Genomic DNA, 15,380 nt, shown 5'->3' with positions numbered 1-15,380 from the left:
GCTCTGCTCCTTCATCAGGGGCCACTGAGGGAGGAGAGGAGCGGTTCAAAGGAACGGAAGCTCTCCCTGGGCATACACTGGGGGCAGGTTTTCTTTTGTGCGGTTGATGTTCGGGGTGTTTTGGATATGCCAGGATTCCAGAAGGAGCCTCTTGTGGTAATTTGTTTCGGTTCTGAGGATGCGGGCTTCTTCGAAGTTGTTTCTATGGTCGGAGTCCTCGGAATGTTCGGCTACTAGATTGCACTCTCTTGCGAATTTGCGGACGTCGTTCTTATGTTGCCGAATTCTTTCTTTGAAATTTTTGGTTTCGCCGATGTAGCTTGCGTCGCAGTCGGCGCAAGGAATTTTGTAGACATTGTTACATTTTAGCTGAGATCACTTATACAAGGTGCCCCAGCTTTCTTTAGCCAGGGTTTAAAAATATGCAGCGGCACTCTAAGACGACGCGACCAAATGCATGTTGCTTGCTATTGTATGGAGCAACTCGCAGTATTTTTTGTTGTGCTTAACTGTATAATTAGTATAGAATAATTAAACGGCTTCGCAACCAAGGAAGATAGGCGAAAAATCCCAATGAGAAAGTTCTAGAACGGTCCGCGAAATGTCCAAATGACAGTTTCTAACTTTCCATCTAGTACGTATCGGCTTTTTTTCGCTCTCTGCAGATGGCCGTGAAATACAAAAAATGTCACGTGACATGCCCGCTTGAGCGCCGCTATTACAATGCTCTCAAACGTTCCGTGTAGGAAGGAAGAGATCATTTAAAAGCCCGGTGTGCTGCCGCTTACATGGTGACAGGGCAGCAACGCAACAATTGGCTTCCGTTGTGGCGCTTAATAGCGACAATCAGACACCTTCCTTATCGCTAGCGCTCGCGTAAATCGCGCAGCCAGGGCCTGCGTCTGAGACCTGTTGCCACTAAACACTGGCCTGCGATCCGACGACGCCAAGCGTATGCGACGGACCAAAAGAGCAGACGACGCGCTGGGTGTTCCACTGTTGCCAGATTATTTTTAAGCGTTTGGCAACGCTGGTCAAACGGGTTTTTTCCTCCCGACCCATGACTGCGATTGAATGGTGCAGGTGCGGCCCTTTGTCCAATTCCTCAACAGCCTGGGCCGTCTTGCTAGACCAGTCGATCACTTTGTCACGGTAGCGAACGCAGTGCAACTTGTCAAAACAGCGCGCCAGCTCAGCGCCACTCCGCGGATTGCGGCAGCCAAAATACTGGCAAGAGCGGTGGTTGCCAGAGCAAGCGCGCGCGTTTTCGCGGGCCGCCACTAATTCCCGCGAGGGCAGAGGCACTTCAACTTCTTTGGCATTCCAGTCCGCAGGCCGACAGCACGCCTCTCAATTTGGTGACGCACGAACACATGATGCGCGGGCCGCGGGTGAACGTTCTGTCCTGTGATTCGGCCTTAAGCAGCACACCGGGATAAATGATCTGCTCGTTCCTAGGCCGAACGTTTGAAAGCATTGCAATCGCGGAGCGCAAGCGGGCATGTCACGGGGTATTTTTTTTTCGTATTTCGCGGGTATCTGCAGAGTGAAAAAAAGCCGATACGTAATAGATGGAAAGTTACAAACTGTTCAACTGGACGTTTCTTGGACCGTTCCACAACTTTCTCATTGCAGGTTTCCGCCTATCTTCATTGCTTGCGAAGTTAGTTAATTAATCTCGACTAATTAGGCTATTAAGCACAATCCAAAAATACTGTGACTTGCTCCATACAATAGCTAGCAATTTGCATTTGGTCGCGTCGTCTTAGAGTGCCTCTGCATAGTTTTAAACGCAGGTGAAATTTAGCTAGGGCACCCTGTATATATGCCTTGTATTTCTTCACGAAATAAAGTATTTCTTCACAAAATAAACTCTATGGACACATCCTACGCGCACGGGAGTACGCTGGATCCTGTCTGCGCATGCTCGAAGGGAGACGCGCGCGCAGACGCGAGCAGACGCGAGCAGGGCGCAGATATCTGTACATGTCAGGTATCCGCGCCTGAGCTCCGGCGCTTGCGCGCGCGTCGGAAGAGGGGTCCGGTTTACAGGTTTACAACAATATGAATTCCGCGGGGCTCTCGGGCAGTCTTTTCTTCATTGCTTGAAGCTCTCTGAGGTTCCTGGAACTTTTCTTCGCGGTTTAATAGCGGTTTCCATTGGGCGAACAGGAGCGAGAGCAGCGAGCAGCTGGAGTAGTGCACGAGAGCAGAGGGTACGCGGGTCCTCGTCTCGCGAATGGAACATGCACGCTGCCCCGAGAGCAGAGCAGCACGGGAGAGCGCGTGACGTCAAGTGTCATGTGACCAAACTTTTTCCCGCGCTCGCGCTGTCTGCATCCCGTCGCGCGCTCGCGGCAGTCAACAATCCGTGCCAGTTTTGTGTCTGTCGCCGTCTTTAGCTTGCGATGGGTGAAGAAGCGCAGCGGCTGTTCATGGCCATGGTAAATGCTTCACCGCTAACTGCTACACCAGGTAAGCGTCGTCTATCCTAAAAATTGGCTGCGAAACATAACAGCGCTAATACCAGCGCTTTCTTTGTGTTCACCACAGCTGCCATCGATGCCTTGGCCTCTCGTGAGAACATTGAAGAGAGACCCGACGGTAAGTGACAATAACTACTATGCATGGGGCCATAACTGACGATTGTTTTCATCCATTTCTTTCATTGCTCACAGTTTCTCGCGCCGAATGGACTATTTCGGATAACGGGGGCGTCGCGGCGTGACGCAACGACGGACGAGAACGGCGCCGCACTTTCTCGCTATACTGTCAAACCTTCTTATGCAGTTTATTGCCCCTTTTATCTGTCGATGCGCCCAGATTGCTGTGTATGCCTGTTTGACTAAATACGTTATTAACCAAGGTGCGATAGTAATCCGCTTGTTTGCCTTCATCTAATTATGCGGGTGGGCCAACTGACAAATTTTTGTGGTTACGTTGCGGCGCAGAAAGGAGGGGCTTGGCAGAGTTTTCGCAGTCGCAATTGTATGCAAGGGCGTCCGCAGAACTTTTTCCAGGGGGGTGCACCCGATGGCCGGGTATGGGGGAGGCAGTAGGTTAGCACCAAAAAGGAACTATTTGTGGTCTAAACTGCGCACATGAAACAAAAATTAGAAGCAGCAAATTAGTTCTAGGCTTGGAGAACAAACATTAGAATTTATTAATTAACAAAGAATTGAAATCAATAAGCAAAATCTGATGACTTAATATCACCTAAGATTGCTAATCAAGAGCTGTGTATTTGTTTTCTACTAGTGCATGAATGATATCCGTAATTCCCGAGGGGGCGGGGGGGGGGGGGGCAGCGCCCCTCTTCCGGACGCCCATGATTGTATGTTCACGTGCAGAGAACACCGCTGGGTCCGATGCCGGCGAGAGGGGACTGCAGCCAGCGCCAGGAGTGAAAAGAGGCGGTGGAGGTGAGCTTGTGCCAACTGCACTGCTTAAAACATTTTACGCTTTTAGTAAACTGGCCTTCTCTTTATTTCAGCTCCTGAGTGGACACCAGGAGAAACTAAACTTATGTTAGATTACTATTACAAATACTTTCCTCAGGTTGGCCCTTTCAAAAAGTTTAAGAACAAGAAGATGCTTTTTAAACAGGTTTCCCAGGATTTGGCCACTGTGCTTGGATGCCACAAAACGCCACAGCAATGTGAAAATCGTTACAAAACGGTGATGAGGCAGAAGAAAAAGGCAAGTGATAACAATAACAAATCAGGTGCTTCACCTTGTCCTGTCCCATTTGACGATGAAATGAGAAAAATTCAGAGCATAGATGACAGTCTTGAACCAGAGGTTCAAAGGGACTCTTTTGGAGTGACCTACAAGCCATCGGCATCATCAAGCGCTGACAGTTCAGCTGATCCGCCCTCACCTCTACTTGAGAGCTCCAGTACTGCGACGAACAGTTCAGAAAGTGGGGACAGCACAAAAGGGTCGGCAGAAGTCAAGAAAAGGGAATTCCGCGCTAGCACCAGTCGTATGCAACAGATGCAATTTTTTTTTGACCAAATGCGGGCTATTAGTGCAGAGCGAATGGCTCGCAGGGAAGAACGGGAAAATGAAAAGGAGAAGAGGCGTGCTGAGCGGCGAGCTGAGCGCACTCAAGAACGCCAGGAACGTCGCAAGATGCACGAAGACAAACTTCAGCTCATCCGCGAGGCCCTGGGGCTCAGGCAATAAAGACAGTGCACTTCGAATGAACATGTTTTGATGACTGTTTATTTCATACACCTCCTGTGCACGGCCAAAAACAAGGCTTGTTTAAGTATTGCCTCAACTTTTATTTCACGTTTAGCACTGTGCTTGCTTGCATTATGGCAGATTTTGTGGCTGCCTCCTTTTTAGTCCCATCTTGGCCTTGATTTTTTCTCGTTTGACTTCTGCAAGTGCCCGCAAGAGGCTCTCTTCTCTAGAGGTGCCACTGTGAACTTCAACTGCAGAAGGGGTTTGATCACTTTTATCCTGGGAGCACAGACGCATGTCCTGAAGTAGGCTATCAGGTGAGTCCCCATTGTCAATGCAGATGTTGTGGAGGACACAACACGAGAGTATAAATTTCGACATGTTGTCTACTGTCATGAGGTCCAAACGCTGTAGCTGCCTGAACCTACCCTTCAATTCCCCAAAAGCATTTTCAATGAGCACTCGGGTAGACGAAAGTTTGGTGTTGAAGGCCTTGTCAGAGGCATCAAGGCTTCCATAGTCTCGGATGGGCGTTATCAAAAACTCTCGAGATGGGTACGCAGCGTCCCCAAGAATTTGATATTTTCCGGCGCAGAGCTGAGGCAGTCTCTTTGAAACATTTGAAAGTCGGAAGATCCTGGAGTCGTGGATTTTGCTAGGTGCACCAGTGCTGGCATCAAGAAACCTCTTGCGGTTATCACATATTCCCTGCAGCGTCAAGGATGGATAATGGTGCCTGTTTACGTAGACTGAGCGCACCTTGCCAGCAGGGCACCTAACAGGAATATAGCTCCCGTCGATGCAGCCAATAGTGTCTGGAAACCCTGAAATCTAAAAGTTGAGAAAAAATAAATGTAAAAATTTTCACAGAAGACCTAACAAAGTAGTAAGTGAAGTCGTGCTCAAACTCTTCAAACCTATCAGAATATTAGCTTGTACATGAAAGTAAGACCTTAACAACTCTTTGAAGTGATCGAACTGAAAACATTGCTTTCGCAAGCTCTTCAACATCTTCATGCAGCTTACAGCAGAAATGATGAGACGACACTGCCTGTCACAAGTTTACAGTTTAAACTAAATTCAAGGGTATCCTGTATATACTATATTTATTATAAGTTATATGTGTTTCGTGAAAAGCACACAGCTTTCTTTGAAGGGTAATATACATGGCAAGTGAAATGCTGTTTTGATTAAGGGTGACTCCGATGATCTTGAAAACCAGCCCATACAACACATGAAGGAAAGAAGGCGACAGGACAAAGGCCTTCTTTCCTTCATGTGTTGTAACAGCTGGTTTTTGAGATGATCTCACACTAACAAGCCCAACAGTCTACACTAGTGCAACTCCTACGCACAGTACAAACTGAAAGTAGGACATTTTTTTTCATTACCTGCTCAAACTCATCGGCAAGCTTCTCCAAGTCATCTGGGAAGGTCACGATGCGTGGGGCGATGTCGAGAAGAAACGCCATGACGCGGTACATCATCCTGTGATGCGTGCTTTCTCCGAGCTCAAAGCGCCCTGCAACATCCCGTATGCAGGATTTGTTGGCAGCGTACCTGCAAAAAAAAAAAATGCTACAATTTTATAAGAACACGAAATCGTGAAACTGGCATCTTATCTAACCATCAAGCATTGCAGCGACGTAAAGAAAAAAAATCCACATCTGCCCAGTTGTCTGAACAAGCTTCACGTGTTCATCAGGCACATTTGGTACTGCCATACGATATTTTCCCACTGAATGTCACAACGGAAGCACAGGCAAGAACAGAAATAATAAAAAACTGCGCAAGTCGAATTTGTGATTCCATACATTTAAATTCGCACTTGGGAAGAATGCGATCAGTTGAGCCTGGCGCTTGCGGAAGAGCAGTGACATTTAAAAGCAATTTTCAGGCAGTATAAGCATTTAGCGAGAAATCGATTGCTAAACTCTCCATCACGCGACGTATTACTGCATTCAATTTCAGGCTTCGCACCCGGTTAGATGCGCCGAGACTTTTTTGCTCCTAAATTTCTTCAATCAGTCATCTTAAATAACAGCTCCTTTTTCTTTGCTACTAAAAAATTGCAATATCTTACCACAAAAAGGAGAGCACATGCTCTTGAGGCGACTTTGGGGGCAGGCCTCCGCGATCGGTCCTTGAGGGATAGTGTGGCGATTTCGCGAACTCGGCTGCAAGAGCATTTGCAACCGACCGCGACAATCGGAAGTTCCTGCGAAACTGGTGAGTAAAAAAAGAAACAAACGCAGGTAACTTACTGATCGCCCGTTTTAAATGGGATACAAGGACTCACCTCTTCGTCAGAATACGCGGCAACTGTCTTTTCCAGATACGACTCGACCTTAGGTCGCTTCTCCGGCGGGGTAAACAGCTGCTGGAACATCTCCTCGTACAACGCCAAATCGTCGTCATCGCTGCTGCTGCTGCTGCTGTCCGAAGACGAGCTTGTGTCTGAGTCGACGCTGCAGCTGCTGTCTTCATCAAACAGCATTAACAACTCCTCGTCGAGACGGCGGCGCTTAGCTACTGACATTACGTTTGTTGGCACCGGCCGACTGTCACCGCTATTGCTATCCGCCATTTCTCCTCGGCCTTCCCAAACATAAAACCAGAAGTGACGTCAAAAAGGTCACGTGACTTCCTCCGTTCCCCTGTTACTCCGCCGCTGACGACGGAGCACCCAGAACTGCTCTCGGCTGCTCTCGGCGCCGCAAAAGCACTCCTCCTCAGCCAAAGGAACACAACGCTCCTGCACCTGCTCGACCACTGGTAGGCGCTGGAACTAGCGAGAGCACTTTGAGCGCAGTTAAAAGTGCTCCTGTTCGCCCAATGGAAACCACTATAAGTTGTCCTTTCAGCGCCCCTCAAATCCCCTTTCTTCAATCTTGAAATTCCTTTGGTCGGCTCGAGAGGGGGAACAGGCCAGCACAGGGAGCATGGACGTGGATGCCTTTTTTTGACGCCCGTCGCGACGCGGCGCGGCGCTGGGCGTGTAGGCGCTCCGCCATACGCCTATGACGTGTCCATCGAGTTGGGGTTTAGTGTGCATTTGTGTGCGTCTTGCCTCATCCTCGTCCTTTTCTAGGTAGCGCAGCTTTTTACCTCCACTGGATTCTCTTCTTGAATTTGTGAATCATTAAAAATTCAGTATTGTTCTTGGTGGTGACCTAATAATAAGCTCTTGTCAAACAGCTAGCATTGCGACGCGGAAATTAGACACACTGTTCAATGTTGAGGCTTGTAGGCATGCCACAATTGACCCAACGAGAGCAACAAAAGAAAGAGAAACATTGTTAGATCTTTTCAATACAAATTATAACCAAGATCACTTAATGTCCGCAGTAATCAATCTAACAATTAGCGATCACGTTCATATTTTTCTGCTTGCTAACCGTGCACCTAATTAGAAAAAGAGCTCGAAACGATGTGCTGATAGGGGCATCAATCCGTCTAGGCTTTCTGACTTTCGTGAACAGGTGCGGACTGGTGCGAATTTTTGAATTAAACCAATCCTGGAGCAGCGTACGATAAATGTATCATATTATTGAAACACCCTACACGATACATAATCGTATACGGCGAGATCGTAAGCCTGGAATCAGCAATGCGCTACTGAACCGAATAAAAAAGGCGACAAAATGTACAGCCACTAAAAACGAAATGTCCAGCCGCGTTGAAAACCCTCACATCTTTTAGAAACAAAGTTACAAAGCAGCTTCGAGCTGCAAAACAACCGTATTTTGAGAGTGACGTGACCTGTAAGAAATTGTAAACTAATCTAGGAAATATATACCACAAACAATTACCAAACTTCCGGTGGCGCAGAAGTTGAGGGAAATAACGCTTTCAACGATTTATTATTTTTTTTATTGCCCTAACTTTAATATCCTGCGAAGAGGTACTACTGAGCAATTATTCACGCGGGAACTCAACCATATTTTTTATTGTAATTTCAGATGGCGAGGTTTTGGCGGCTTGCGACCGTCTTAACTATAGCAAATCTGTGGGAGGTGCAGGTGATCAGGCAAAGCCAGTAAAGTTTGTTATTCTCGATATATCGAACTGCCTGGCAGATTTTCCACTCATGTTTAACAAGGCGTATTCAAAAGCAACGAGCAGTCTGAGAGGTAGGCAGTATTTAAAAAAAAGCGATAAAAAAGACCTTACTATCGCCCAATACATATCCTACCAAACTTCTCAAAAGGGTTTGAAAAAGGCAATTCTCACGCATGCATGCATGTAATTTATTAATCACAATATCTTAAATTCCGCTCAATTCAGTTTTACGAATTGTCCGCTTAGCCTTCTCACTCAAAAAGAGTACATATACTAGATAATTTTGAAGAAAAAAAGTCGTTATAAGCATATTCATATATTTTTCGAAAGCTTTCGATAACATCAGTCACAAAACGTTATTCAATAAACAAGACAGGTATGGCATACGTGGCACAGCCTACTCTTTGACATATTCCTAAATAGCCAATAGGGCGCAGTATGTTGAAATAAATAGTGTCTCCTCTGCAGTCAAGCCCGTCATCTCGGGAGTTCCACAAGGCAGTCATTTAGGACCCCTTCTTTCATTCTCTACATCATTGATATTGTACCACATATATCCAGCTGCGAAATATATTATTTATGCTGACGACAGCATACTGTTTTTTTGTGGTCATTCAGGCATAGGGCCATTAAAACTGATAACACAACCTTGGCCGAGACTGACCATTTGGCTTGCAAAACAGCATAAACTTAATGTCATTAAAACAAAGGCCGTTGTCTTCCATCCCAGAAATAATGCATTCGAGCTGCATCCTCTGCGGCACTCAGATAAAAATGCACATAGAATACTTAGTCGACACAAAGTAACCCGCACAATTGGTTGCCTACGCCGAGACTGTTCAGTATTTCCGCTCTCCATTAACATTCTATATTATAATTAATTCTTTTCATCTCTTCTTAACTATTGCTCATTATTTGGGGCAAAAAGAACAGCAGAAGACAACACAAAGTAATGCTTCAAAATAGAGCTACCAGATAATTTATAAAGCTTCGTACTTCGCGAATACAGGACTAATATGTAACGCACTCAGGACCAATATGTAAGCAGCTAAAATGTTTAAAATGACGCCTTTTTTTAAGTACAGGCTTTTGCGAATATATAAACAAGGCATAACTAAAAAGGACAACACATTAGCACTCATAGCGGCGCTGCAAGACTACATAAAGACATACAACACCCACAATTCAGAGTGTTGGCACGTTACGGGGTCCGCAACAAACTATGGTGGGCAGATGTTTCGCTTCAGACTTCCTAACTTATTAAATCAATACTCAATCAATAGTAGCTAAAATTTCGCAATTCCCCCCTTTAAATTAATCCGTGTTACTGTTAAGTATTTTCCCTGACTTACATTGGTGTGTTTTTGTACCCCCCTTTACAATTCTGTTCAATCTCCGCCGGCTGCAGCTGCGGTGGTTAAGATATTAGATAGCAATTGCCGTGGCCGGCAACATTCGTTTTCTTGCCTTTTAATTTCTTTATTTAAATAAACCACTACTGTTCAATAGTTATTCATTAATGTAAACGTGGCTAATTGTCTGCTGTCAAATATCAGGGCAGCCGCCCCGTCAAGCTGCTCTTGGAAGCAGATTTTTAGCGGCTGCTCCGTTCGGTGAAACAAAATAAAAATACATTATTATTATTATTATTATTATTATTATTATTATTATTATTATTAATATTATTATTATTATTATTATTATCATTATTATTATTATTAACTCAGCGGCACTAGGCTTAAATATCTTGGCGTTTCGATTAAACTGATCGGGAAATACTGTCGTCGCTCAGATTTCATCGCATGTCTGTTCTTGTATCGCGTTCCCAGGCCTCGCCGTGCACCTCTTACAAGGGGCTTTTGTTCCGTCTTTTATTTCTTTTTTAATCTTTTAATAAGTCCCATAAAATCTAGCTACACATCTTCCTTTTCCCTTATGTCCGGTTTTTTCTTATACTTTCGTTCCATCATTGCCAGACCGACCAAGTCCTCTCCTTCTGCGTGGTTACAGCCACCCTTCTACCTCTCCTCTCCTTTTTCTTCCACTTTGAAGAATATCCGCATATCCTTCTGCGCTTCTTCAGCTCTGTTGCTTTTCTTGCTATCGCTGCCAGCTTTCTACGTACAGGCTCCTCTCGGCATGCACACAGGCAGTGCGCGTGTTAGGTTGTACTGCACAGGCTGCGGACGCAGACCCGCTGAAGAACCAGGCGGGTCCCATGGACGTCTCGGAAACCAATGCGAGTAGCTTCTGTTCGGTGACGCTATGTTCTTTCTTAGATTGGTGGGGAGACTGGAGAACGTCGTTTTGAACGGAAAGCGGGAGCCGGAATAGATAGCATGAAAGTGTACACGGCTACCCTCTCGCTTCTAGCCTGTTTCCCTCAAAAACTTCTCCGATCCTTATTTGCAAAAAAGTTGTGAATACCCCCCCCCCCCCCCCCTCACGCAAATATCTTTTCCATGGAACAGGAAAAACTACCCTCTTCCTCCGAAGCACGGGACAGATGCCCGCACTGCTCTTACAGTGGCTAGCTTGAGAGGAGAAAGCTCGCTCACCTTCCCACCCCCATTGTAAAAAAAAGAAAAAAAGAAAAAAGCGCGCTCAGAGCTCCCAAAACCGGTACCGCAGTTCCTTCTCCACAGTTCTTGTCATGTGACTGCGCATCAACCCCTTTCCTCTCCCGCGCTTAGACACGCTACGTCACCCCCGTCACGTGATTGTGGCTAGCATGATAAAACTCCGTCGCGTTTTTTTGAGCCACGCTTCGATTGCTAGAGTGACAACGGTTCAGTACGTGTCCAGCCACTCCCGTTCGAACATGACGCACGTGCTTGTAAAATGGCTAGAAGAGGAAAAATGGGACGTGTATGCGATCCGCGCCTTAGACGCTGATGTTGGCATGCAGCTTCTTGCAAAAGAAAGCGCCATGGAAGAACTGCGGGGCAGTATAGTGACGGTTGCATGGAAAGCCGGCCAGCCAAAAGCGTCGGCAACCCTTCTGGGATTCGGTAAGTGTCATCATTTACTTTTTGGTCGCATTTATGAATGCCAGGACTCTGCCATAATTTAGTGCGTCGCATGAAATGCAGGCACGGAGCGCGCAATGGAGCGGGAAAGAACACGGCTTGCTATGAAAGGAGGTGTTGCCGTCGACCCGAACACTCCCGAGACCGAGACCGAGAGCGGAACGCAGCCGCCAACCAAGAGACAAAAAGTAAGTGTGGTTTTCATCCTCAACATTCTATTCACTTATTTTGCGTCGGTAACCTGTAACGCAATAATATATTGCGATCAAAGCATGCTGCCTGCCTGGGAAAGAACATAAATTCAATGTTGAAAGAAGTCGACAACCATTTTTTTTTTAGAAATGGTAAGCAATGTGGACATACGATGAACAAAACATTGCTACTGGCTGACGACTAGAGCGAGTAAATCGTGATGAGTGGAAGTTTAGGCCTGGACTCCATGCACTCGAGAACTCACGCGAACGCGGAGGCGACGGCGGCAAGCGACGAGCGACGCCGTCGCGCGAAGCAAAATGCATGTGTCGCTTGCAGTGTCGCTCGGATCTGCACCCACAGAAAATTTCGCTCGTCGCCCGGAAGTCCCCCACGTGACTGGCCAACCAGAGCCCCCCGAAAGCCGTTTCCGGTTTGTCCACGGTTTCTCACGGGTACAACTCACGAAACCCACCCGTCGTCTTGGTCATCACCACCGTCGATAAAATATTTGGTTTTGTAGCTGAGAGCAAGGCCCGCATCATTTAAATAATTAAAACAATCTACTTGTTGGGTGCGGAGGGCTAACAGCATTTGGAGCGGGCTACGCGTGCGGGCGTACTGCAGGGAGAGATGCGTGTCGAGCCGCGGGTACCGGCGTTCGATCCACGATGCCGCTGCGCTCCAACTGTGTAGAAAAACTAGCGGCGCGCATTCTCAGTGGTATATTATAGTTTGCAATCAAACTGCGGTGGCAGTTTATGGGAGTGTTTTTACTAAGGCGGAGTGCACAGGCACCGGACGAAAGCACACCTCCCCCGTGAACCCGTGAAGTGACTTCGTCTCCGCAAGCACGCCTTTGGCTATCTCCACTGCCGCTACACCACTGCCGTAGAGGAAATATTCCTTTGGCCCTGACTAGGAGGCACACTGAAAAAATTTTAAGAGAGAGAACAGGTTACTGGCCTGTTGCTAAACTAGAGTGCGCAAAGCACGGAGTCCGCTGCGCGCACGTCGCGGGTTCGCGTCGCCTGCCGCCTTCGCTTGCATGGAGGTTGCCCACAAGCGACGGAGCGAGCGTCGCCGTGCCGTCTTGTCGCGTCGGTCGCGCTTTCGCGCACATGGAGTCCAGGCTTAACCCTCTACACCGACAGCAGAGTGATCCCTTGGATAAGAGATATCATCGTCATCAGCCGGACTATACCCACTCCACGGCGAAAGCCTCTCCCATATTCCTCCAATTAACCTGGTCCTATGGTAGCTGTCCACTTGATCCCTGCTAAATTCTTGGATTCCAATTGAAGAAAAGCGTAGCACGGGGCGGCAGAAAATTAGGTGGGCGGATGAGGTTAACAGATGATGTAAAGGCGAACAAAAGTTGGAGCTAACATGTAATACAGACGAAAGAAAAATTTGTAACTCAAGAGCATGCGTGAAGGAAAGATAGAATGTTCTGCTGGCGGCCAACTGCAATTCCGGGCCGAAATTTACCTTCTCATTGTCTACTCAGGATGCCATAAAAACATCTTTCCTGCACGTTTTTGTGGCACCGATTCTGCCGTCAAAGCTCGTTTTCACCGTTGCCGGAAGCAGTTCCAGACTGACCCACCTCTTTGCCCGCGGTCGACTGCAGCTTAAGAGTAGTTCAACCGTTATTTCTTCCGGCTATCCGCGTCTAGTGAGAACTTCGGATTGCTAAGCTTAAATTACCATTGCGCCTGGAGGCAGCGAAAATTGAGACTGAATAATAGTCTGCACCAACTACCACAAAACATTCAGCATAGTGGCCTCATGTCGAGAGTATACAGTGCAAGGCTCTATTCTAGCCCGCTAATTTAGCTAACTTATTTTGCAAGTTGTTCCCCCTTCCTCGTTTTGCATTTTACTCTTTATATTATTTTTCGGTTAGCACGCAAGCAGTAAACCGCACTTTTTGCGATGTTCGGTGCGGAGAAATTCCACGCCATGACTGCTCGGTGTTATTTGTCTCACAATACGTCGCTGCCTGCAGGCGCTCACGACCCAAGCAGCAGTCAAGTTTCTGTCGATTATAATTTTTAAACGATAGTGTAGCACGGAATGTCTGGAAAGCTTTCGTTTTTGACGGCTTTGAATGTACCAAAAATCAGTTTTCATTACAATGTGTCACTTAGATTTCTGTAGCCTACTATTAGAGCTGAGAGCCGGAATCTAGGGTTTCAGCGCGGAAAATCTCCGGCTTGCCCGTAGTGTAGACACCTCTGAAATGCTGCTTTATTGTGCGGACAACCGGCAGAAAAACTTCGTAGTCCAAAAATTAAGATTGCAATGTATGGTGCTCAATATTGCCGAAATTGAGTAAAGATATTGATAATTCCATCCAAACGCAGCCCCTTATTGTATTGATGGCTGCGTTCTGAAGTATAGTCCGCGTCCATTGCTCATGTGCTGCCCGGCCTCACAGTCGCAAGTCGGTTGTCAACCTTTTCCCACTTTCGCTTCTTTTTTTTGTTTTTGGGCTTGCAAGGGATTAGTAGACTCCAAGTAAACTGCATTGCGTTTGGTGTTTACATGTAGAGATTCCACGCTGAAATTCTGTCACGCTGCCACTTTGGTGGTGTGGTCCTGTTTTTGAGCCCTCGATATTTTGAGTTCTGCATCTGTAGTCATCGAGCAAGGTTTCCTAAATGAAAATAGACGGAAAAATAAGACATAAATTTGAGTCCTTGCTAATGAGAGCACTATTATTAGCTGCAGTGGATGAAGCAAGTGTGTGCCATCATGTTTCATGCTCTTTAATGAACCAGATTCAGTTATCTTTTCTTTCGTCTTTCCGTGAACCAGCATCGCTTGTAAGCTACCGTCGATAACTGCACACCATAAGCTTACCGTAAGGCTACAATTCAGTTGGTTCTTTTATTCTAACATGGAAGCGAGCTCTAAGGCGCAAAAAGATAGCCTAGAAAATTCGCACAGTTCCCTGCAGTGACATCAGAATTCCTATTAATTAAGGTTAAATTCTAATTTCGCTGCGCTTGTAACGATCGATCCGCCGAAATTATTGCCATGAAAGACTGTCAAGGGGCTAAGTGTAAAAAAAAATTAGCCAGACGGGAGAATATTTTCCAGCCCAAATAATAATTACTTTGAGTCAGGAAATGCTCATAAAAACCTTTTAGAGAGTCATAACTGATGTGACTGAAAAGTTACAGCTGAGGCTGGTGAAACCGAGACTGCTGGAATGTAACTTTTATAAGAAATTGTTTTAAGACGTTGGGCTATCGACTCCATTAAGAAACCAAACAGGACCTGAAAACTGGTTGCCTCTTCTTTTTAATGGGGTTGCATGGTATCAAAACTAATGTTGGAAGATTACAAGCTCTTATGATTGTAAAGATCATACACCTTGTTCATTACTTCCGTTCCCCCATATCGGGCTGCTTAGATATTGCTAGCATTGTTTTGAATTATTGAGTGGTCTTCAAGCCTTACTACATCGTATCTTTGCAGGCATCAGCCGACTGCGGCTGTGGTGCGGCCGAGCACGTAGAAGAACTTGTACAGAAAATTGAAGCCTTAGAAGAGAGGCTTGCCTCCACTGAGAATAACAACAGTAAGTCACTTCACATTATCTTTTCTTTGTAAGCTTTTCGGCTGTGACTTGAAACTTCGTGACTCTCCGATAAGTTTTGTGTGTAGCTAACCTTAATATTATGCGGGAGGGCTCGGAATAACTTTAGCGCACAGTGACACTCAATTTATCATCTACGCATGATAATCATCTTTCATGCTTGTTTGCACACAGGCTCATGCATTAATTAGTGCTTACTTGCTGTGCAGATCTGTTCCAAGATTATGGTTCCCGCGGTGTTGTAGAATTTCGATTGCTAGTATATTTAAGCTTGCTTCCTTTCCACCCTAGTCATG

General features: G+C 46.3%; 1 protein-coding gene across 1 annotated transcript; it reads left to right on the top strand.

Moving 5' to 3' along the window:
* Positions 1–2,161: 2,161 nt before the first annotated feature.
* On the top strand, positions 2,162–4,212 carry LOC144094135 (uncharacterized). Its single transcript, XM_077628058.1, has 4 exons — positions 2,162–2,475; positions 2,554–2,604; positions 3,351–3,422; positions 3,494–4,212. Exons 1-4 carry the CDS (start codon positions 2,409–2,411, stop codon positions 4,186–4,188), a joined length of 885 nt encoding a protein of 294 aa, XP_077484184.1. The 5' UTR covers positions 2,162–2,408; the 3' UTR covers positions 4,189–4,212.
* The last annotated feature ends 11,168 nt before the right edge of the window (positions 4,213–15,380 follow it).

Source organism: Amblyomma americanum, chromosome 6, assembly GCF_052857255.1.
Source record: "Amblyomma americanum isolate KBUSLIRL-KWMA chromosome 6, ASM5285725v1, whole genome shotgun sequence".
Lineage (NCBI taxonomy): Eukaryota > Metazoa > Arthropoda > Arachnida > Ixodida > Ixodidae > Amblyomma > Amblyomma americanum.
This window is presented reverse-complemented; position numbering and strand designations above follow the sequence as displayed.